The following is a 21,535-nucleotide window of genomic DNA, read 5'->3' as shown; positions in this document are numbered from 1 at the left end:
TTTCTTCCACATGTGTAGATGCACATTAAAGACAGAAGTACCTGCAGAAATAACGTGCTAGACAGAGCCAAGAAATGCTGCAAAACCAATCCTCAGCTGAGGTTTGACAGAGCCTACCCAAACCAAATCCACTTCCCATCCAGCCCCTGCAGAGCACATTGCCCCAAGCTGATCCCAGCCTCCAGGAACCCCAGGAACAAGGCTGTCTCACCCCTTTGTTCCTGGGAATACACTGGTTTCATCCTGCTATGGGAGCTGTGGGATCACAGAAAGCAGCCACATGCAGGAATATCTAATCCAGTAACCCGGGGAGAGCACAATGGAGTATTTTGTTACTCACTCGGGTTCTACAAATGCAATACCAGATCCCCAGACAAGGAGCATGCCATCCATAATTAAACAGCAAACTTCAGCATCTACCAGCAACTTGTCTCCAGGAATATCCAGCTGCATGCCATGACTGCTACCAAAGGACACAAATCATGGAAGTTCAGCCTCTTCTGCTGACAGTGACAAAGGTGTGGGAGAGCATCACCAGCTCTATTTTTCCCACATTTTCTTTTGCTGCACATCTAAAGTAAACACGAAGGCTTCCTAGCAGAAAAAAAGAGAGGTCCAAAGTATCTAAAAAATCTCATGCAAGAAACACCAAGAGTTTAGAAATTCACACTAATACAGAAATTGGAACATTTCCTTACAAATACAACCAAAACTTTCCGAGAGATGCCCAGCACCAGATTGCCTGTCCCCAGGGAACAGCAAAGTATGCAGATAATTAAGCTTACTTGAGTTTACAACTTGTAACCTTCGTGTCATTTTACGGAAACAAACTGTATTTAAAGGAAAAAAAAAAGGAAGAAAATATTTACATTTTGACAACATACAACTTGTTCACATGAGCGACCACCAAATAAGTTCCCATATGTTATCAGGAGGAGGTTTACAGTCTGATGTGACCCAGTGTACACATCCTAGACTTCCAAAGGATGGCTCACATCCCACTGTCAGCACTCAGCAGCCCCCAAACCCGTCTTTCACTTATGGTTATTCAGCTCCTCTGCAACTGTTTCCACTGAAGTATTTTTAGCATCCATCTTCAAAACACAAGTTTTACCCTCTGGAAAGAAGCTAATTGCACCACCAGCTTTGTTCCACGCTGTCCCATTTCCGTCCTCTTTCCCAATCTCCTCTTTTTTCTTGAAGTCTTTCTTCCTCTATTTTTTCTAATACTTGATCCTTATTTCCACAGTCATGCTTAGCCAAGTTATCACCTTCACCTTCCCTTATAGCCAGTGTCCTCACTTTCTCAACTTCATCTCCTTGTTTTCCTTCTCACTTTTTACCTATTCTTTCTCCATCACTGGTGTCACTCCATCTCTACAGGCAGCTCCTGTTCCTTCTTTTTCCCTACAGCAACATTCCCAGCAGACTCTTCCATGCCCATTTCCCCCCTAAAACCATCAAACTTGTAGACCACACCAGAAACTAGACAACCTATGACTGTCGCCATTTCTGTAAGGATCATGACAGGATCTTCACAATAACAATAAAACCTGGAAGCCCTCACTCTGCCATAGTATTCCAAACAGCCTGAACGAGCCTGTGAATTCCTCAAAGCTCTTTTTATTCCAGGTATCACAGTGTGGACACAGGGAAGTCCACCATGAACCTTATGAAAATGGAAATTAAAAGCACACAGAGCACACGTCTCACTTTGGGTGGGGGCACTGACACAAGCCAGAGATATGAGTATTTGTAGGGTACTTATAGGACAACACCCTAAAATGATAAGAGCAAACGGCTCAGCACATGTATTTTCTCCGCAAGGAACAGTTCCAAACTTTTCTCTTTTAATGACCTATTTCCAGCCGTACCCATCCATCGGCAGCCCACCTCACAAAAATAATGCTCACTCCTGATCCATTATCCCTGTTGCACAAGAGGATGGGAACATCATCACCACAACCTCCAACAATTGGTCACAGGCCAACTTCACACAGCTCTGACAGGTTGTGTTTCCTTGGGACAAGGCAGGGAAGTGGTATTTTTTGGTTAGGAAAGACACATTCCAGCAACAAGTGTTCCCTAAGGGAGTATCTCCAGTGATGGAGGTGACACACACCAACAGTGCGCCCTGAACAGCCAGATCACACCCGTGCAGTGTCAGGAAAGCAAGAATGGGGCAAACGCTCGTCCAGTGTTCCAAGGGGGATATTCCACACATCTGTGTCATTCCCAAAGACACCTGCCCTGAGAGGGACCCACTCGAACCCTCCATCACCAACCACCAAGACTATGACCTGGGGACCTCCTGTCACCTCACACCTTCCCCCACAGGTGCCTAGGAACCCCCAGAACCCTCAGGGGATGGAGGACAGGGGTGACAGCCCTGGGTGGCAGCTCCCCAAAACCTCAACCCCCCAGAGCACCACCCCCACACGAGATGACACCCGGGGGAACGGACCCCCACCGTGGGCAGGGGGCAGAGCTGGGGATCCAGGGGTCCCCTCACATCCCGTGGGACAGACGCCCAGCCTCGGGCGGGGGTGTCACCAGAGGGCCCGGAGCTCCACCAACACCACGGGGGAGGGACCAGGGATGTCACTCGTGGGTCCCCTCACCCGCCGCGGAACGGATCTGGGGTGTTGCCCGGGGGTGCCCTCACACCCCGGGGGATGGACCCCCACCTCAGGAGGCGGTGTCACCCGAGAGGGAGGGACCGGGGAGTGAGGGGCCGGGGGTGTCACCCGAGGGGCCGGGGGTCCCCTCACCCCCGGGGGAGGCGCGGCGGCCCCGGTGCATCACGGGGGTTTGGAGGGGGGGGGTCACTCATCCCCCGCCCCTCCCTCTCCCCCCGCCGCCCCCGGCCCGCGCCGGCCGAGGCCGGTTCCAGCCGGTGCCCGCGCGTCCCCCCGCGCGCCCCCGCGCGCGCCGCACGCTGACGTCAGGCGCGTGTTGGCGCGCGGGCGGGCGGGCGGCGGCGGGGAAGCTCCCGGCTTTACGTACGTGTAGTGCTGCGGCTTCTCCGGCTGCGCCTGCAGCGCGCTGGCGGCGCTCGCCGGCCCGGCCGCGGCGGGGCCGCCCGCCACCGGGCCCTTGGACATGCCTCCCGCCTTCCGCCGCCGCCGCCGCCGAGGAGACCTTTATTATTCACTCTGCGCGGTCCGCACGGAGGGCGCCGCGCGCAGGCGCCGCCGCCGCCATTGCCGCCCCGGTGGCGCGCGGGGCGGGGTGGGACTTGTAGTTTGGCCGCGCGCGCGCCGCCCGCCAGCCCGGGACGCGGTGGGCGGTGGCTTCCGGCCGGCGGGACTACAAGTCCCAGAGGCGCCCCGCGGCGTTGCGGCCTCCGCGTTTCCTGCCGCGTGGGGCGCGACGGGAGCTGTAGTGCCCGGGGAGGCGGGGGTGGCGCGCCGGGGCGCCCCCCGGTGGTGGGGGGGGATTGGGGCTGGGAAAGCCCCGAGCCCAGGGCCGGCACCGACCCCCGGGGAGAATCGAGCCCCTGAGGGGGAGGAGCGAGCCACAGCACGGCACCGAGCCCCTGGGGGAGCACCGAGCCCTGGCAGGACACCGGCCCCGGGGGCGGCACGGCCCGCTAGGCCCAGCCCCTCCAGGCCGGTTGGGACGGGAGCGGGGGAGGCCAGGCCGGGGGGCTGGTGAGGGGCCGGGAGTTATTTGTGTCAGGCGACCTCACTTCCTTCCTCCCCCCTCTTCCTCTGCCTCAGGGGCTGAGCGTGGACGCGGGAGCGCGGCCAGAGGGTTATTTTAGTGCTGGCATCGCTCATCGCTCCACGGCCCTCCCCACCCACGGGACAAGGCCGTGCAGGAAGTGCCCGGGAATAGCACTGCGGCCCGAGGAGGAGGAGGAGGAGGAGGAGGGGGAGGAAGGCCCAGCGAGCGCATGGAAAACCTACCTCGGAGCAGGTGACACCAATGGCACCTGGCTGCTGGGACATCGGGACACGGGCTCCCCGTCCTCCCCGGGGAGAAACCCCCCCCTGGAAACAGCCGTGTCCAAGGAATCGGCCGAATTCCCATGTGGAGCGCTTCCTCTGCCAATTAACTTCTCTCCCAGGGGAGGAAATGATACGAGTTTCTTTTAATAGGACTTTGATCTCTTGGGCTCCACACAGAAGTGCTCCTGGCGCTGGGATCTCCGGCGGGGTGGGAAAGGGCACACGGCATTTATCGGGCAAACACCTTTTTTACCTCTGCCAGCCCACACGGGGTGAGCAACGTTAATAATAAACTGTAGGCTTGGTCTCTGTAGCTGGTTTGGGGAGGCAAATCACTTTTTAAATTCCTATTTATACTGATTTAATATCTACTGCAGGCAGGCTTGTCCTGAGGTGATTTAGTAGTTTATTTCCAGGCATTTGCAGGAATAAGTCACAGGATATCAATACCTTCTTATTCATCTAACCAGCCTCCATGAGAAGCTGGAGGACTGGAATTATGCAGCTCCTGGTCAAGTAGGGCTTTTTCTCAGTCAGTGCAGGTGTTTCAGTGAGTATCTCCACACACTGGGTTGGGTACACCCAACCCAGAGCCACTGTCAGTCATGAACCTGCTGGAAAATCCACTCAATTATTGAGGAATCACACTGAAAACACCACCAACCTGCACTTTGTCCGAAGGGACTTGGATGCCACAGGCTCCAGTCCCTCCTAGTTGATGTTTACAACCTGGTGCTGACGCTGTTTCATCTTCCAGGGCACACGCCCTGCCAAGTGATGGGGAAACACTGAGGACACTCCAGGTGATGTGCCCAGGGTGCATTTATTCCCATCTTTGCTAACCTGGGTTGGTTTGCCCTCCTCAGCTTCTGTGTGTACACCTGTCCCGCACCCTGCTCCACCCCAGGTGACGCCCGGCTTTTCTCCAGGGTTTTGGAGAGGAAAAAAACCAAAGTATCTCCAAAATGAGAAGTCCGAGTAGCCATTGCTATGAAAACTGGAGAAGGAAATAATTAAGGAGACTCTGAACTCATGGTAACAAAGTTTCACCTGGTCTCTTGGCATTAGTGACAGTGCAGTGCGCTCTCAAAAGTGCAAATTAAATGTATTAAATTCTGTTACCACCAGAACCAGTTCCTAATTTTATTTTCCCTATGAGTGAACAACTCAGATGAAAGGAGAATTCTTCCCTTTCCACCTTCCAAAACAACGCAGTGAGTATTCACCTACAGCTCCCAAGCTTGGATACACAGCTTTTTGCCTCTGATAAATAATTAACATTTTCCTTTAGAAGAGAAAAAATGATCCTGAAAATGAGGACCAGAGGCAGGGGAGAAGACGTCCCTCAGGCAGCAACAGCCTCAGCACACGTGATGGCCCTGTCACACCACGGTGCCACATCTGCTTGAGTGGCCAGGTGGACACAGGAGCAGGATGTGCTCCCAACACATTCCCGACGTGCCAAGCTCCATCCTGGCTCGTCCCACAGGGCCAGCGCTGACCCCAGAGGCCGAGGAAGCAGAGTCTCATGCAGAGAGTGGGTGATTCCAGCTGCGCTCCACGTTGGGAAGCTCACGGACGCCTTTGGGAGCGTCTGTTTGTGTTCCCTCCATATCCTACGTGCTACAACTCCAGGGCATTTGGGACCTGTTCTTCTTGATCCTGGGAGCCTTCCCATGGGGGCAGGGACCTGCCTCCACAGTCAGTGCAAATACAGTAAAATAGCAATATAAATCAAGGCATAAATTAAGGCAGCAGTTTTCCCCAAAAGACAAGTTTTTTATTGAATTGTTATTTATCTTAGGAAGACAAATGCCAAGACGGTAACAACAGGGAGCACAGATTCTGGATTTGTAGTTGCAGTAAAAGTTTGTGATTCCCTTTGGGGATGAAGGTGCCCCACAGAGTCAGTGTGATTTGGGGAATGGCAGGGTACGAGGAGCTGAGCCCCAATTCCTGAATGCTCCCTTCTCAGGGCCAAAGGTCAGGCTCTCACTCGGGGCAGTCACATCCCCGCGCTGCCCACTGCGAATCCAAGTCCCGTGACAACCCTTCCTTGGCAGCTGGAATGATAAATCCGGGCAAGAAGTGCCGGAGGCGCTGCCAGGCTTCCCTTCCCTTGCGAGGGCCTCTGCTCGCCCCCACGGACACCCCCGAGCGCGGGTGTCGAGCGGCCGCACACCGGCGGCTCCCGGGGGAGAGGGGGCGGAGGCGTGGGGGACCCCGCGGCCCGGCCCTCGCCGCTCGCAGCCCCCGCCGGGCGCCTCCGCTGCGCAGGCCGGGGCCGGGGCTGTGCGGCGGGGGCGGCCGGGGGTGCCCGGGGGATCCCGCGGCGCCGCCGCCGCTCGCCCCGCTCCTATTGACTTCCCATTGTGGAGCTTCGCAACAAAGGGTAGGATCCAAACCCTGCCCCGTTTCGTCCAATCAGCGCGCAGAGCGCCCGCCCGCCGCCGATTGGATCCTTCTCCTCCCTCAACAGCCAATCGGGCGCCTACTTTAACAACCAATCAGAGCCCGGCCGCGCGCCCAATCAGCGCCGGGGAACCGGAGCACGGCCTTTGTGTGTGGTGACGCGATGGCGCCGGCGGAGGTCCCGGCCAATAGGGCGGCGCGTTGCTTACAGGCATTGTGACGCCACGGCGCCGCGCGCGCGCCCCCACTATAAAATGCGTGTCCCCGCGGCGGGGAGGGCGCAGTGAGCGGCGCGGCGGCTGAGGAGCGGCTCGAGGCAGCAGCACAGCGTAGAAGGTTCGGCGCGCAGCGCTACCGGCACCGGCGCTTCCTTCTCTTCCTACCGGTAAGTACCGGACAGCGGACGCGTCCCGAAGCGGGTGGTGGTGCTGCGCGGCTACTCGCGGCCTTGGGTCCTTCCGGAGCGCGGCGGACAGGCCGGGCCTTGCCTACGTGCCCTGAGTCACGGCAGGTTCCCATCCCCCCATTGCACCTCCCCCCCCACCCCGGAGCGGCCCGGGAGGAAGGAGGAGGCGGCGTGACTCAGTCCGCTTTCCCCGGGGAGGGGAGCGGCTGGGCCGCAAGGCGGGGGCGGTGGGGTAACCGTAACTCCTCCTCCCCGTCCCGGGGGAGGCCGCTGGCCGCCTGCCCGCGGCGGGGGAGGGGGGCGTTTGGAACTTGAGGGTATTGGCTTCTGTGTTGTCGGGCCTCGGGGTGACGGGGAGATCCGGGCCCCCGTGTCACGCGTGCCTGTTTCTGTAGGTAAGTGAGGAAAAATGGCCCGTACAAAGCAGACCGCCCGCAAGTCCACTGGGGGGAAGGCGCCGCGCAAGCAGCTGGCCACGAAGGCGGCCCGGAAAAGCGCCCCCTCTACCGGCGGCGTCAAGAAGCCTCACCGCTACAGGTAAGGCCCTCGGCTCGGCCCCGGCTGCCGCAGCCCCTGCTCCGCCTCACCGCCCCCTCCTCCCTCTTCCATCCAGGCCGGGAACCGTCGCGCTCCGTGAGATCCGTCGTTATCAGAAATCCACGGAGCTGCTGATCCGCAAGCTGCCCTTCCAGCGGCTGGTCAGGGAAATCGCCCAAGATTTCAAAACAGACTTGAGGTTCCAGAGTGCGGCCATCGGTGCGCTGCAGGTACTGCAGAGGGCCGGGTGGGCCGCGGCGCTGGGGGAGCTGCGCTTGAGGGTTTGTAACAACATTTCTTCTGCTGCTCTTGAAACAGGAGGCCAGCGAGGCTTATCTGGTGGGTCTGTTTGAAGACACAAACCTGTGTGCCATCCATGCCAAGAGAGTCACCATCATGCCCAAAGATATCCAATTGGCTCGCAGGATACGGGGAGAGAGAGCTTAAGTGAAGGCTGTTTTTATGGTGTTTTGTAGTTAAATCTGTAAAATACTTTGGTTTTAATTTGTGACTTTTTTTGTAAGAAATTGTTTATAATATGTTGCATTTGTACTTAAGTCATTCCATCTTTCACTCAGGATGAATGCTAAAAGTGACTGTTCACATAAACCTCAGTGATGTTGAGCCTCGGGCTCGGGAGTGACAAGTTGCTAATATGCAGAAGGGATGGGTGTTCTTTCTTGCTTCTCATGCATGTTTCTGTATGTTAATGACTTGTTGGGTAGATAAACTTGTAAGGTACTAGAATTGATATAAATGTGTACAGGGTCCTTTTGCAATAAAACTGGTTATGACTTGATCCAAGTGTTTAACAATTGGGGCTGTTAGTCTGACCATGCATCACTGTGATCAAATGTGGACTTCCTTCAGAGGGTGAAACTACAAGTCTTAACCACAGTGTAACTTACAGTTTCCTAAAAACGTAAACCTGGCAGCTATAGAATACACTATGTGCATTTATAATAGCTATTTTATATATTGTAGTGTCAACATTTTTAAATTAAATGTTTTACATTCACATGTGAGGAGTCTTTGTCATTTGGTTTGAACGAGCTTGAAGAAGCTTCTGCCTCCTCCTACAGATTCCTGTAAGCTGGGGATGCTGCTCTGGCAACTTAACCTCGGCTGGCGACAGAATGGAGAACTTTTGGAGTATTTTGGAGATTTTGTGCAGCTTGAATTCTTGCTGTTGCCAGTGGGAGTGGAGCTCTACAGCTCTGCAGGGTCCAGGAGGACTGGGTGAAACTGCAGTGGCTTTTTGGGGGGCTTTTCTCTAATCAGAGCACAAACTCGGCTCCGCATTCTTTCCTCCTTTCCAGTGGCTGTAGGGAAAGTTTATTTTGGAATTGTGACTGGTCTGGCTGAGGCAGAACCACCTGGCTGTTCCCAAGCAGTGTGGATGGCAAGGTGGGGGAGCATCCCCGTGGGATTGGGCTGTGCTAGTCCTGGATCTGCACAGGGGATGGTGTGCAGGGGCAGCAGCTGATTGTACACCCTGGGAGCAGAGGGGCTGCTGAGCCACACGGGCGGCTGCTCCATGGGATTCTTATTTCCCATCCAGACTTTCTTGGATGGAGTAGGATTATACTCCAGCCTTTGCTTCAGGCTTGGCTAAGGCAGGTCTGGGTTCCTGCTGGGCCGTGGTGGAGGAAAGTGCTCAGACTGCACCTGAAGCACAGGTAATTGACACTGAACCTGGAGGGAGCCAGAACAGGCTGCACAGGTAGGGCTGGAGTCATCACAGAAAGCAGCACAGGAAAGTGGTTGAGCCAGCTCAACTTGATTTATTCCAGTGGAAGGATGGTGGTGTTCTGGGGGAAGAGTAGCAGCAGTTCTGACCTGACTCAGGTAAATTGGTGTTGGCTGTTCGTGATCTCCCACCACGATGGTGAGGAAGAGCATGAAAACCATCCTGGCTCGTTCTGGGAGTCGGGGCCTGCAGCCCACAGCTGCTGCTGGGACAGTGGAGCCTCATCGTGTTCTCCCTCAGACAAACCACTCTGTGTGCTTAAATCCTGCAGCTGGAGGAACAGGCACTCCTCACCCACCTTCTTACACAGCCTCCTCCTCACCTCCCTGTCCTACACTGCTCCAAGGAGCAAACCCAGCCCCTGGCTCACAGCAGTATCCTGCTTTGAAATGATGGGTTTAGACAAATATTTTCCTGTTCTCCTTGCTAAAGCTGTACGGGGAAAGATTCCTTTGATACAGAGTAATGAAATTAATGATTTAGACACAAAATTAAGCACCAGCTCAAACTTTAGGTGATGCTCAGTGATCTCAGGTCAATCACCTGGGCAGGACTTTCCAGGGACCCTGCCTGCCAGGAATGTCCCCATGGGAAATCTGAGGATCTTTGGTAGCCCACGTAATTCAGGAAGAACCACACAGCTTGCATTTAGGCCAATTGAAAATGAAATTTCCAAGTAATGGGATTTGTTTGTGAGCGCTTGGTTTGGTGCTGAGCTGCAGTAGCAGTCTCAGCTCCTGCAAGAAAAGTATGTTTAAAATAACATCCCTTGAAAACAGTATCTCCTGCAAGTCCTTACTGGAAACAATGAAGCATCTGGGTATGCCTAGAATAGTTTCTTAAAATAAAATCATTGTCTGGTGGTCCTTAGAAACCCCCCCACACACCAGAAAATATCAAAGTATCTCTTCATCTTAGTAACCTCAACAAAAGGAATTAAGTCAGATCCTGCATGTGGTGATCCAGAACAGAATTCCTGGTATTCCACGGTGTCACTGATGGTAGCTGAAGCCATAAACCCTTCCCTTACCGATTCTCCCGATGATTTCCTCGCATTCTTGCTCAGAACTGGATGCAAACACCAGGCAGTTGAACGTGCTCCCATCAGGGCTCTCGGGGGAAGAGCTAAAAATGGAAACACATCCATTATCCAGCAGAGCTCGGAGCCCAGCCCTGCTTTCAACCGCGCTGGGGACCCTGCGGCTGCTCCGGACCTCGCTTGTTTATTTTCCCAGCCCCACATCCCTCTGTGCCCCCTCCCAGGGCCACAGGCAGTGCTCACACCACACAGAAGGCAAAGATCCCGGGGCTCCACGGGCAGCGTCCCACGCAGGAGATGGATGGGTAGGGATGGCGGCACAGGAGCTGTGCAGGGGACAGGAAGGGGCCGGTGTTTGGGCTGTGGTCAGATCCTGTCAACATTCCTGGGTGATAATGTCCCCAGGACCCTCCAGCTGGGCTCCCCATGCCTCCAGATTCCCAGGCCTTGGATGTCACTCACTCACCTTGGAAGAAGCCTTCTCCTTCACAAGGACTTCTGCCTCCTTCACATCAAATAAAACCTCCTGCAGGGGGGATGAGGGGGAAGAAGCCCTGATCAGCACAGCCCTGAGCTCTGTTTTTAATCAGACACTCACCAGAGATTATCCAAATGAAGAGGTGATGAAGCACAGTCAACCTCAGCTTTTTAAAATTTCCTCTGTGCTGCCCTTTTTCCCCCACCACCCAGTGCTCCCACACTTCAATCTTTTCACAAACAACCCCCAGAGTCTCAAACAACAGTGACCTGAGCCCTAAAGCACCCTTGGAATCAGGCTTAACCTTCCCAGAGTTTTCCAAGTGCTTTCCTGCATGCTGTTGCATTTTTTTCCTTAATGCCCCTTCCTATCCTGGCTGCTGAGATGCTTCTGACTTGAAAAACCCTCCCAGGGGTGATGGCATGGCAAATATTCAGCCAAGCCAAGTGAACTAGGAGCTGGCAGGAAAAAATATCCATGGCAGAGACCCTGGTTCCCTGTATTCTCTTCCCAGGATGTCCCCAGCCCTGTCGCTCACCCGCGCTGCCAAGCGCCTCTCCAGCACGGCAGGGATGGCTCCCTCCAGCACCTCTTTGCCACCACACTGAAATGGAATGGGAAGGAGGGAATAACCCCTGGACACATGAAAAGAACTGCAGAAGAGATGATTCACCCCATGGCAGGTCTCTGCCCCACAGCCTCACCGTCCCAACGCTGGTCTGGCCCAGGTAGCGCAGGTTGTAGAGCAGCCTGGGGAGGAAAGGGCTCAAGGGCATCAGAGGAAGGACCCCACACACCACTCCTGCTGCTCTTGGCAGGAGAAGATGCTCACAGCCCCCTCCTCACCTGCAGGCCATGGGGGCAGCTTTGGCCCCACAGCCTTGAGCAGAGATCAGGGACAGCGTGGGCACAGGGCTACCCCAGTGCCAGGAGCCTCAGCCCAGCCTGGGGGCTGCCCATGGCACAGACCCACCTGCCCCCCTGCAGCTGCCGGGGCTCCCCCTCACCCCTGTGCTGGCTCAGCTGCAGGTGGAAGTGAGGCTCCTTCTCCTTCAGGGCCTTCAGGTAGGGCAGCAGTGGCTCAAAGACCGTCCCGTCGTGCCACCGCCACCGGAGCAGGCGGAGGGTGAGTGGCTGTCCCCTCAGTGTCTGCAGCATGGCCCCAGCCTGGAGGGAGGGAGGGAGGGGGAGCAGAGGGGAGCAGGGGGCAGGAGATGAGGGGGACAGCCCAGCCCTCTGTGCCCACCCACCTGCCCGGGGCAGGCGAATCTCAGTGAGCAGCCGTTGATCTCATCGAGGATGTCACCGGCCAGCACCACCTCGTCCACCTCTGCCTGGCTCCCAGGGAGCACCTTGGTGACAAGGACTCGGCCATCCACATACCTGAGGGTGCAGCCAAGCCTCAGCTCAGCCCCAGGGACCCTGCCTGGCTCCCCTTTTGTACCATCCATGACATTTCACCCATACATGGAATGCAGGGAAAAGCCACCTCATGGATACCGGCAAAGCTGAGCTGATGGGGAGAAAAGGGCCTGAGACAGCCCCAATGCTCTCAGCAGGATAATTAATTCTTTTTTTTTGAGGCATTTTCAGTGCTGGGATGACCAGATCCCTCTGGAGAGTGGAGAGGAGGATCCAGAGTTCCTACCTGAGCACCATCCCCAGTGCTCGGCACGGGACTGTCTCATAAACACTGCACACCTGAAAGAGAGTGGATGGTGACAGTGGCCTTGCCAATGGCCGTGGGACATCCAAGGGACCCCATGCCCTGGATAATTTCTGGCACTGATGCCAACCCAGGGCTTTGGGAGCCCAGGGAGAGGCAAGTCCCAGTGCCACAGGCTGAGCTGGGACCAGCTTGTCTCTGTCCTCTCAGGATTCGGCCGTGCCCAGACCCTGAAGGGACAAAGCTGCTCTAGGGACGGGATGGCAAAGCAACAGCAAACCCTTAACTCATTGAAGAGCCCTCCTGCCTCACCCCACATGTCCCCACGCAGCGGGGGGATGCAGCTGCCCCTCCCCAAAGCCGCTGCTCTTTGCAGCAGCACTTACTGTCACATCGCATTAGCCGGGACCTCGAGACACGGCCAGCTCGGCCAGGGGCACTGGCTGTCAGAAATGCCCCAAAGCCAGTGGGATCCCAGGCTCTGCAGCAGCACCACGGCTCAGTGCACGCCTTGACCAGTCCCAAAGCTGCCTTGAGCTTTTTGGGGATTCTTTTGGGTTTAAAAGGTGGTGGAGGGATGCTCTTCATTGTTAAAAGACATGAAGGCATCCCTGCTGCTCTCAATAACGCACTGATGTTTCACTGAGCAAACCAAGAGCAAAACCAACTGATGCGTAATCTGTGTCAGTCCAGGGAAATGGGGATTTTTTTTGGCAAGAAATCAGGGGATGGAGCACAGGGAATGATCACTTATATCAGCGATTTAGGCCTGGGTACTTCTCTTGCTTGTTTTTACTCCTGGGAATGCTGAGATCTGCTCCTGGTGCAGGCCCAGGCACCCGGCAGGATCCAACCTCCATAGCAGAGACAGCTCTGCTTATCCTGGTGAACCTGAGCCAATTCACCCCGGGGTGCACGGCAATCCCTCCCCACCAAACCCCTCCTTATCTCCCTCATTTGACTTCTCAGGGAGGGCCAGGTGGCGGAAGGACGCTCCCGGGAGCGATGGGCTCTTACCGGCAGCAGCCAGCTCTCGTCCAAGAAGCTGCAATTCTGCAAACAAAGGAGTGCCAGCACCATTGGTCCCTGCAAGGAAGGGGCCAGGGCCCCACACTGGCAGCCCTGTGCTGGTCACCACCCCACTGATTCACCACTGCACCTGCAGGTCCAGGGAGAAATCTATCTCTGTCAGCACCAGCAGCAGCGAGAGGAATGGCTCTGCGGAGGGATGGGGATGGAGAGGCAGTGTCACCACCTGGCAGCCACAGCCTCACAGGGACATGGCAGAGGACAGAATGAAGCCATTTGCAGTATAACTGAGGTGTCCTGGGAGCAGGGCTTTGAGAACATCCCAGCACCACGCACCCAGGCTGCTGCTGGAGGCTCATCCCAGGCTCCCGCTGCCAGCACAGGGGCAGCTTGGTACCTTTTTTCCCCAAATTCAGACCAAGGCTTGTAGCAAATGCTATTTCTCCCCTTAGAAGTACAGCAAAGCTGCCCAGGCTCTCCTACACAAGCCTTGCAATCACACTGCTGGGTCTGAAATCTGCTCATGCACCAGCAGTGCAGGTGATTTATAAACCATTGATGTACAGGTTTAATATGGGGTTATTTATCATAATCAAAAGATTAAAGGTTTCCACCCTGGCCTAGCCCAGCAAGGAGCACAGCTGTGGATGGATGGAGTGCTGCAGCCTGTCAAGGCAATGCAGCCATTTAAGCCCCTGTGCCAGCCCTCAGCCCAGGCCCATCTGACATTTCCTCCCCTTAAAGCCAGACTGGGTCTGCTTAAGGCAGAATCCTTTGTACAAAGGAATAACATGGAAGATACTTCAGAAGCAATTTCCCTATCCCATGCCACTAAAGCCAATCTTAGATGGATTCAAATCCTGTTTAAATATTTACACCTTTTTTTTTTTCTTCCTCCCCAGTCACTGCAGCAACATATTTAGATTCCAGCGCTAAGTTTGGATTAGAAAAAGCACAGTGGCCTCTTCCCCCTCCCCTGCAGCAGTGCAGTGCTGCATCCTGCCTCGGGTGAGCCACCATCTTACCCCGGAGATCTTCACTGCCGAGGATGGAGCTCCCTGGATCATAAAACTGAAACCCAGTGAAACAACACAGATTACACCTCTGGTTCGCAGCTCATCGGCCGTGGGTAGCAGCTCCCCCCCACATGCCGCACCTCCAGGATTCGGGGGGTCTGTGCCAGCTGCCTCACGGCCACCGCCAGCACCTTCCCTTGCAGGGCCAGGCGCAGAAAGAGCCGCCCCCGGCCCTGCGCCGTCCGCGTCCGCTCACAGCCCCCGGCTCTCCGGATGCTGCTGGACAGAGAGCTCGGCCTGTTTGGGGAGAGGAGAAGCAGCTTGGGCAGCACACGGGAGCGGCCTCCCTGCGCCTGGGGTCTCTGGGATGAGCATGTCGCGACAGACGCCAGCACAGCTCAGATTTTCACCCCAGTCTAGCTCGGGGTCGCTTACAGGCCGCTGGTTCCCGTGGGAAGTCGCTCCAGCCAGTGCCAGTAATCCCGTCTCCGGAAGCCCCAAGCCGGTTCTGCGGGAGAAAGGGAGCTGGACACCCCTCGCCGCGGGCCCGGGGACGCTGCCACCGCCCGCCCGGGCACGAAGGGTCACTCACGTCGGAGCCCCTTGCGCAGGATGCTCTCCAGCAGCCGGCAGAGCGACACGAGGTGCGGCGAGGTGTCCGTGCACGGGCCCCCGTCCTCCCGCAGCCGCAGCACCCCTCCTGCGGGGAGAGAGAGGCGGCACCCGTGAGTGCCCAGCCGGGGAAAGGGGACAGGCCACCCCGGGGACAGCTCTGCAGGGCCCCCGGAGGGGTCCCACCCTCCCCGGCTGCCGCCGCCGCCCTGGGCAGGAGCTCGGGTGAACTTCCCCGAGGCCAAGGTCGGGCGGCGGGGCCGCAGCTCCGGTCACACCGGTGCTGCTGCTGCAAGAAGCTCGGCCCACGCTCACCTTTAAGGGCGCTGAGCAGCGGCTGTTTCCTGGCCATGGGCTCGCTGCCCCCCAGGGCCAGGTGGTCCCGCGACGGCGGCTGGACGGGAACCGGGAACGGGGAACCAGGAACGGGGAACCGGGAACGGGGAACCAGGAACGGGGAAAGGGGAAAGAGCCCCGCCCCAAGAGCGGAGCGGAGCGGCCCGGCCCCACGGGCGGTGGAAACCTCAGAGACACACACAGGTGTACGTGTACCTAAGCTGAAAGCACAGACGCTGATGTACATTGGTGTAACACAGCGTCACATACACCTATCTATCTGTACAGATATATAAACGCCATACATTGTATCGGCAGGCCCCGCGTTTATGAGACACACGTGTGAAACATACACGTATTTATCTGAGTGTGTAAGGACAGGTTTTGGGATGTAGATATATGTGTTGTAAGGCTTCGGTGCCGGCCCCGCCGCAGGTACACACGGGCTGTCCGGGGGGATGCCCACGCACGAACAGCGATTCCGAGGACGGGGAGAAGGGGCGCGGAGGGACCCGGGGGCGGTGCAGAACCCACCGGGGGCGGTGCAGAACCCACCGGGGGCGGTGCAGAACCCACCGGGGGCGGTGCAGAACCCACCGGGGGCGGTGCAGAACCCACCGGGGGCGGTGCAGAACCCGCCGGGGGCGGTGCAGAACCCGCCGGGGGCGGTGCAGAACCCACCGGGGGCGGTGCGGGGCTCCCGGAGAGGTTCGGGGCGCTCGGGGGCGGTGCAGAATCCATCGGGGGCGGTGCAGAACCCACCGGGGGCGGTGCAGAACCCACCGGGGGCGGTCCGGAACCCACCGGGGGCGGTCCGGAACCCACCGGGGGCGGTGCGGAACCCACCGGGGGCGGTGCAGAACCCATCGGGGGCGGTGCAGAACCCACCGGGGGCGGTGCAGAACCCATCGGGGGCGGTGCAGCTCGGCCATGGCGGAGCCGGTGGGTCCCGGTTCGTCCCCGCTGCTGGCGGCCGCTCGCCGGGCGCACGAAGCGGCTTTCGGGGGTGCGGCGGTGCTGGCAGCGTGGGCCCCCGGCCGGGTCAACCTCATCGGAGAGCACACCGACTACAACGGCGGCTTCGTGCTGCCCATGGTAAGGGCCGTGCTCCGCCGCCCCGGCCCTGGACTCTGGCCGTGTCACCCTTCCGGGCCCTCCTGGCGGCCGCCGGGGGTCCTCGGCCACCGCCTTCCCATCCCCGTCCCAGGATGTCCCCTCCAGGATACCCCATCCCGGACCCTCAGGGATCCTCCGGGATCCCCTGCCCAGGACCATGGGCTTCGGAGCCAGACCTGCTGCAGCCCCCCGTGCAGCCCAGCTCCTCACTCGCTACTCGGGGGATGTGATTCTCTTCCCAACCACCTCTCCGAGAGACTGAAACCTTTTTTTCTGCAACCCCGTCAAACAACTTCCCGTTCCCACAGAGCGGTGTTTCAGAACAGCGGGAGCTTCCTGCTCCTTCCGAGCCCCTTTGGCTCAGCGGGGAAGTCCCTGCTCAGTCCTAAATCAAACCTTCAGCTGATTACTGTGAGGCCGAGGAGCGTGGGAGCAGGTCAGCTGAATTCCCTGGCAGGCAGGAAAACTTCCCGAAGCCTCTGCCATTCGTGACATGTTTCCACTCCCCCGGAGCCCAAGCAGCACCCGGGACCGAGCCGGGAGGTCAGGCACAATATTCAGTGGGAAGACTGACCCTGTGTATCAATAAATGGGCGGAAGTTTAATTCTGTGCCAAGCTGGAGTGTGCAGTGGGCTCAGGGGTGTGAAGGAGAACACTTGGATGCTCCAGCTGTGGGCTGAAGCAGCCACAGCTGTCCCCTGCCACCCGTGGGGATGCTCCGAAGGGTGCTGCGGGGTCTGAGCCCACCTTCCCCACCCCCAGGCCCTGCAGCTGGGGACGGTGCTGGTGGGATCCCCCACGCAGGACGGGACCATCTCCATCATCACCACCTCGGCAGAGGCGGACGAGCCCCACCGGGTGCAGTTCCCGGCTCCTGGTCCCGGCAGCTCCCTGAGCCCGGGGCTGCCTCGCTGGGCCAACTACGTCAAGGGGGTCATCCAACACTACCGGGGTAAGGCTGAGCGGTGGGTCAGAGCCCCCCTTGCTGATTGGGGACTGGTGTTCAGACTCTGGGAGTGCACTAGGGGCTCTTCCAGTGTCTGTGTAATCCTGCAGCTCTGCCAGGACCAGGCTCCAGGAAACTCAATCTCAGCTCCAAAGGTCCTTGTGCTTGGGGGGATGCCGGGTTAAACTCTGCTGTGGATCACTTTGTGCTCTGCAATGTTGCACAGGGGCTCCTTGTGTCATTCCCCATGAGCTGTGGGGCGCACACAGCCCTGCAGGGGCTCATGGCCCCCCTTCTCCTCCTGCAGGTGGTCCCGTGCCAGGCTTCAGCGCGGTCATGGCCAGTGATATCCCCCTGGGCGGGGGCCTCTCCAGCTCGGCTGCTCTGGAGGTGGCTACGTACACCTTCCTCCAGCAGCTCTGCCCTGGTAAGGCAGCAGCCCATCCTGGGCCCTGGCATCTGTTTCCAGGTGGGAGCTGGGATGAGGGGGTGCCCTTAGCTGGATCCCACAGCCCTTGGGAAAGTGCTGCTGTGAGTGGGTAACAACTCCCCAGCTGGCACCGCCCTGCCTGTGTGGCTCCTCTGGCTCATCCAGCCTGACCTGCCCAGACCTCTAAAATCCGTGGACCACTCCTGGGGCTGGTTGGGAGAAGGAGAGGAAATTCCCTTGGGAGCATCCTCTCCTCACCCTAATGCCACCAAAAGTCCAGGTACCTGAAACACCAGTGTCCATTATCACATCCAGCTGGATCTGGGGGCCCAGGCTGGCATAGATGCCATGCAGTGGTGCAGGAATGAGCACCTGCAGCTGCAAAACCCCATTCCATGGGAAAACAACCCTTTACCTCCATGTTTGCTTCCCCTGATTCCAGGCAAGGGACAAAGTTGCAGGAGCTGCTAACCTGTGTGTCTCTGCTGTGGCACAGATGATGGGGATTTGGTAGCCAAGGCTCTGGCCTGCCAGAAAGCAGAGCACTCGTTTGCTGGGATGCCCTGTGGGATCATGGACCAGTTCATATCCGTGATGGGCAAGGAAGGCCACGCACTGCTCATCGACTGCAGGTCAGGGTCGAGCGCTGAGCTCACTGTGCTGTGCTCACCTCCTTGAGCAGCTGGGGGTGAACTGGCCCTGTGGCCATGAACCAAGGGCAGGAGTGCAGGGAGAGGTTAACCCTTGAACCCAAGGGTTCAAGGGTTTTGAAGCCCAAAAACCTCATCATGGGGGCAGGGCACCCTGCACTTTAGTTCCTCCTTCTCTTGATTCCTCCTCCTGCAACCTTTCTGCTGCTTGCCTGGGCTGTCTTTCCAGCGGTCGTTAGGGTCTGTTGTGGAACTGATAACCGGGAGGGAGCGAAATGCTTGAGTGAAATCCTAAACCACCTGGACTTTGCCTCTGTAGTTCAGGATCTGCCTGCCACGTGGCCTCACTCGGGTGTCTGAGAGCCGGGGTGGGCAGGGGGGTGGGCACATGGCTGAACTCTCCCTGCAGGTCCCTGGAGACCGTCCTTGTCCCCCTGAGCGATGCCAGCCTGGCCGTGCTCATCACCAACTCCCAGGTGCGGCACACGCTGTCGGGCAGCGAGTACCCAACGCGCCGGCGGCAGTGCGAGGAGGCGGCAGCGGCGCTCGGCAAGGCCAGCCTGAGGGATGCCACCCTGGCCGAGCTGGAAGGTGGGGACAGTCCCCCCCTCATCTCTGGCCACTCCTTGGGGCATCAAGAGCTTGGTGCCCCATGGGTTGAGACCTGGGGCAGGTGGGTAGGTGCACGTCCTGTGCTGGGAGCGAGCTGCAGGCAGAGAAGCTTTGGCACAGGATGGTTGCAGGTTGCACCCCGCAGCATCCTGTGAGGTTTGCTGCAGGGACACAAATGTCTCTGCAGAGGCCAGGAGCCGGCTGGGGGACGAGGTGTTCCGGCGGGCCAGGCACGTCATCGGCGAGATAGCCCGGACAGCGCAGGCAGCGCAGGCACTGCAGCACAGGGACTACAGAACGTTCGGGAGGCTGATGGTGGAGAGCCACAACTCCCTCAGGTGAGGATGGCCAAGGATGCTGGCAGCCCTGGGCCAGGATCTGCAGCACCCAGCATCACTGCCATGGCACCAGGACACGCGGTGGAGCTGTCGGTGGTGCAGTGGTTGTGCCCAGGGTGCAGGGCACAGCACGGCTCTCCTCTCTCCAGGGATGACTATGAAGTGAGCTGCCCAGAGCTGGACGAGCTGGTGGCAGCAGCGCTGGAAGTCGATGGGGTTTATGGCAGCAGGATGACCGGGGGAGGCTTTGGTGGCTGCACGGTGACGCTGCTGGAAGCTGGGGCTGCAGAGAGAGCCCAGCAGCACATCCAGGTATGTGGGGGAACAGCCCCAGGAAACTGACTAAAGATCCCAAGGGAACACTCGGGGGCACAGCACAGGGACACTGTTGAACTGTGACTCCTGAGCCCGTTGGGGGCAGTGGAGCCCATCCAGGGCTGTGCAGGGGTAGCCCTGAGGCTGCTGAGCTCTTGCAGGCAGTTCAGCGCTGTGCTGGTCACAGAGCCCTGCCCCAGGACCTCGTTGCTTTAACACAGGTAGTGAAAGGTAGTGCTGGGGGAGCTTCAGGAAGGCCAAATCCATCTACAGAAAAGTGATCTGAGCTTGGGCACTGCTGAGCTGGGCACTGGCAATTATAGCCCAGGAGAGATCTCAGTGCCATCACCACTGTTCCCTAACTGAGCACCACGGTGTGCACAGGGAGCTGGAAATGCCAGCAGAATGGGGGTGTCAGGACATGGGGCCTATGAACAAGGCAGAACATCATTTTGCTGCTCTGTGAGATCATGGTGCACTTGTAAATAGCTGGGGGAGTGGGACAGGAGGGAAGAGGAAGGTCTGAAATGAGCAGAGACCAAAAGGACTTTGGCCTCTGCCAAAGATGGGAGAGAGGAAACATGACCAGGAGCTACAGTACAGTGAAGAGTGAAGGTAGAGCGAGTGTGGAACTGACCAGCAGGCCCTTTCCCCCCAGCTCTGGCATCAAACCCAGCCTTGACTGCTCCTCTTGTTTTCCAGGAGAAATACAGTGGCACAGCCACCTTCTACCTCACCAAGCCCTCAGATGGTGCAAAGGCCCTGGCCCTGTAGAGGAGAGACCCCCTCACCTGGGACCCTTGGGCTGGCACTGCCTCCCTCCCCAAAGGGATCCATTTGTCCATCTGCATCATTTGCCTAATAAAAACAAAACATTTGCACAGTGCCCATGGTAGCTAAAATCACTTGGGACCCTTCCTCAGAGGATATTGCTTTAGCTCCAGTTTGCAGTGGTGTAAGGAGCCCTTAGCAGGGCTGTGGAGTCCAGGAGAGCTGCAGTAGATGGCAGTGGAGGAGCAGCTGGCACTGACACCTGGCAGAAATTCCTGCTTGGGAATTTCCCTCTGGCCCCTGCCCTGCATCTACTGCAGCTGGAGGGTAGTGAGGGGGAAGGGATTTTTTAGTTTACTTTATAAAAAAAAAACCAAAAAACAACAACAAACAGGCAGAATACAGAGAAAATATTTATTGAGTGCAAGAGGAAGCCAACTGATCAAAGACCTGCTCTGGATCCAGCTTGGAAAGGCTGAAACAGCACCAGCTCCAACAAGCAGATGAAATTAAAGACAGGCCTGGGTTAGTGCATGGGGAAGGCCTGACTCCCTGGAGAGCAGCTGAAGGGCCATGCTCTGCTCTTGGAGAACGAGATCATCTTTGGTTAAAATGCTTGGGGAAGTCCCTGTTTAGGCAGTTCTCAATATTTGACCCTGGACCACAAAGCCCAGGGAAAGGGTCACAGAGTCCTTGTGCAGGAAGAGAGAAAATCCCAACCCCAGGCAAGAAGGGAGCAGGGAGGAAGGCAGCCTTGCTCAGGAGAAATAAGTGCTTCTTGAAGGCACAGTAAAACCTCAGGGCTGGTGAAGAATCCCTTCCTTGAGCCAAGTTCACAACTGACCTAGCTCCATCTGCAGTCATAGAGACTCCTGTGGACTTGGTTCACACACATCCATCTTTGGCTGAAAGATGTACAACCCTTTCCCCAGTGAAATAAAAAGCCTGAAGAGGAGAGGGAATTGTTGGTAGTGAGCTCTTCTTCAGAGTCCAAAAGAAAAAAGGAAATAAAAAAAGAAATAATAATAAAAATAAAATAAAAAGCACAAAAAAAAGGACCAAAGTCCATTGTGAGATCAAAGCAGGCTGGTGATGCTGCTGGGGCCCAGGCAGCTGCTGCTT

General features: G+C 57.4%; 4 protein-coding genes across 13 annotated transcripts in view; 2 read left to right on the top strand and 2 right to left on the bottom strand.

The window, feature by feature from the left end:
* Positions 1-3,229, bottom strand: part of UNK (unk zinc finger) — a 43,175-nt gene extending 39,946 nt beyond the window's left edge. For 3 of the 7 annotated variants that reach the window (XM_058852303.1, XM_058852306.1, XM_058852300.1), the window contains exon 1: positions 3,007-3,229. In XM_058852303.1, the coding sequence (XP_058708286.1) occupies positions 3,007-3,104 (98 nt within the window). In that variant the 5' untranslated portion in view covers positions 3,105-3,229. The remainder of the gene's footprint in view (positions 1-3,006) is intronic. The other 4 variants (XM_058852299.1, XM_058852305.1, XM_058852302.1 and 1 more) reach the window with 2 other exon arrangements.
* Positions 3,230-6,597: 3,368 nt separating this feature from the next.
* LOC131585797 (histone H3.3A) lies at positions 6,598-8,328 on the top strand. Its single transcript, XM_058852314.1, has 4 exons — positions 6,598-6,750; positions 7,167-7,308; positions 7,385-7,538; positions 7,627-8,328. Exons 2-4 carry the CDS (start codon positions 7,181-7,183, stop codon positions 7,753-7,755), a joined length of 411 nt encoding a protein of 136 aa, XP_058708297.1. The 5' UTR covers positions 6,598-6,750; positions 7,167-7,180; the 3' UTR covers positions 7,756-8,328.
* A 93-nt stretch (positions 8,329-8,421) lies between these two features.
* On the bottom strand, positions 8,422-17,107 carry LOC131585794 (uncharacterized). Of its 4 annotated transcripts, XM_058852309.1 has the most exons (17): positions 16,747-17,107; positions 15,214-15,455; positions 14,879-14,986; positions 14,722-14,794; positions 14,427-14,583; positions 14,296-14,341; positions 13,401-13,459; positions 13,259-13,294; positions 12,224-12,276; positions 11,826-11,958; positions 11,549-11,742; positions 11,280-11,325; positions 11,114-11,179; positions 10,564-10,623; positions 10,341-10,423; positions 10,089-10,183; positions 8,422-9,119 (listed from the first exon to the last, which is right to left on the bottom strand). In XM_058852309.1, exons 2-17 carry the CDS (start codon positions 15,248-15,250, stop codon positions 8,920-8,922), a joined length of 1,446 nt encoding a protein of 481 aa, XP_058708292.1. In that variant the 5' UTR covers positions 15,251-15,455; positions 16,747-17,107; the 3' UTR covers positions 8,422-8,919. The 4 variants fall into 4 exon arrangements, 3 of the variants coding, with proteins under 3 accessions (XP_058708292.1, XP_058708290.1, XP_058708291.1); XM_058852307.1 differs by lacking the exon at positions 16,747-17,107 and having other exon boundaries at positions 15,214-15,750; XM_058852308.1 differs by lacking the exon at positions 16,747-17,107 and having other exon boundaries at positions 9,019-9,329; positions 15,214-15,750.
* On the top strand, positions 16,100-21,450 carry GALK1 (galactokinase 1). Its single transcript, XM_058852310.1, has 8 exons — positions 16,100-16,329; positions 17,114-17,303; positions 17,605-17,724; positions 18,224-18,359; positions 18,787-18,968; positions 19,177-19,327; positions 19,477-19,639; positions 20,345-21,450. Exons 1-8 carry the CDS (start codon positions 16,165-16,167, stop codon positions 20,414-20,416), a joined length of 1,179 nt encoding a protein of 392 aa, XP_058708293.1. The 5' UTR covers positions 16,100-16,164; the 3' UTR covers positions 20,417-21,450.
* Positions 21,451-21,535: the final 85 nt, after the last annotated feature.

The sequence above is a fragment of the Poecile atricapillus genome, chromosome 17 (assembly GCF_030490865.1).
Source record: "Poecile atricapillus isolate bPoeAtr1 chromosome 17, bPoeAtr1.hap1, whole genome shotgun sequence".
Taxonomy (NCBI): Eukaryota; Metazoa; Chordata; class Aves; order Passeriformes; family Paridae; genus Poecile; species Poecile atricapillus.
This window is presented reverse-complemented; position numbering and strand designations above follow the sequence as displayed.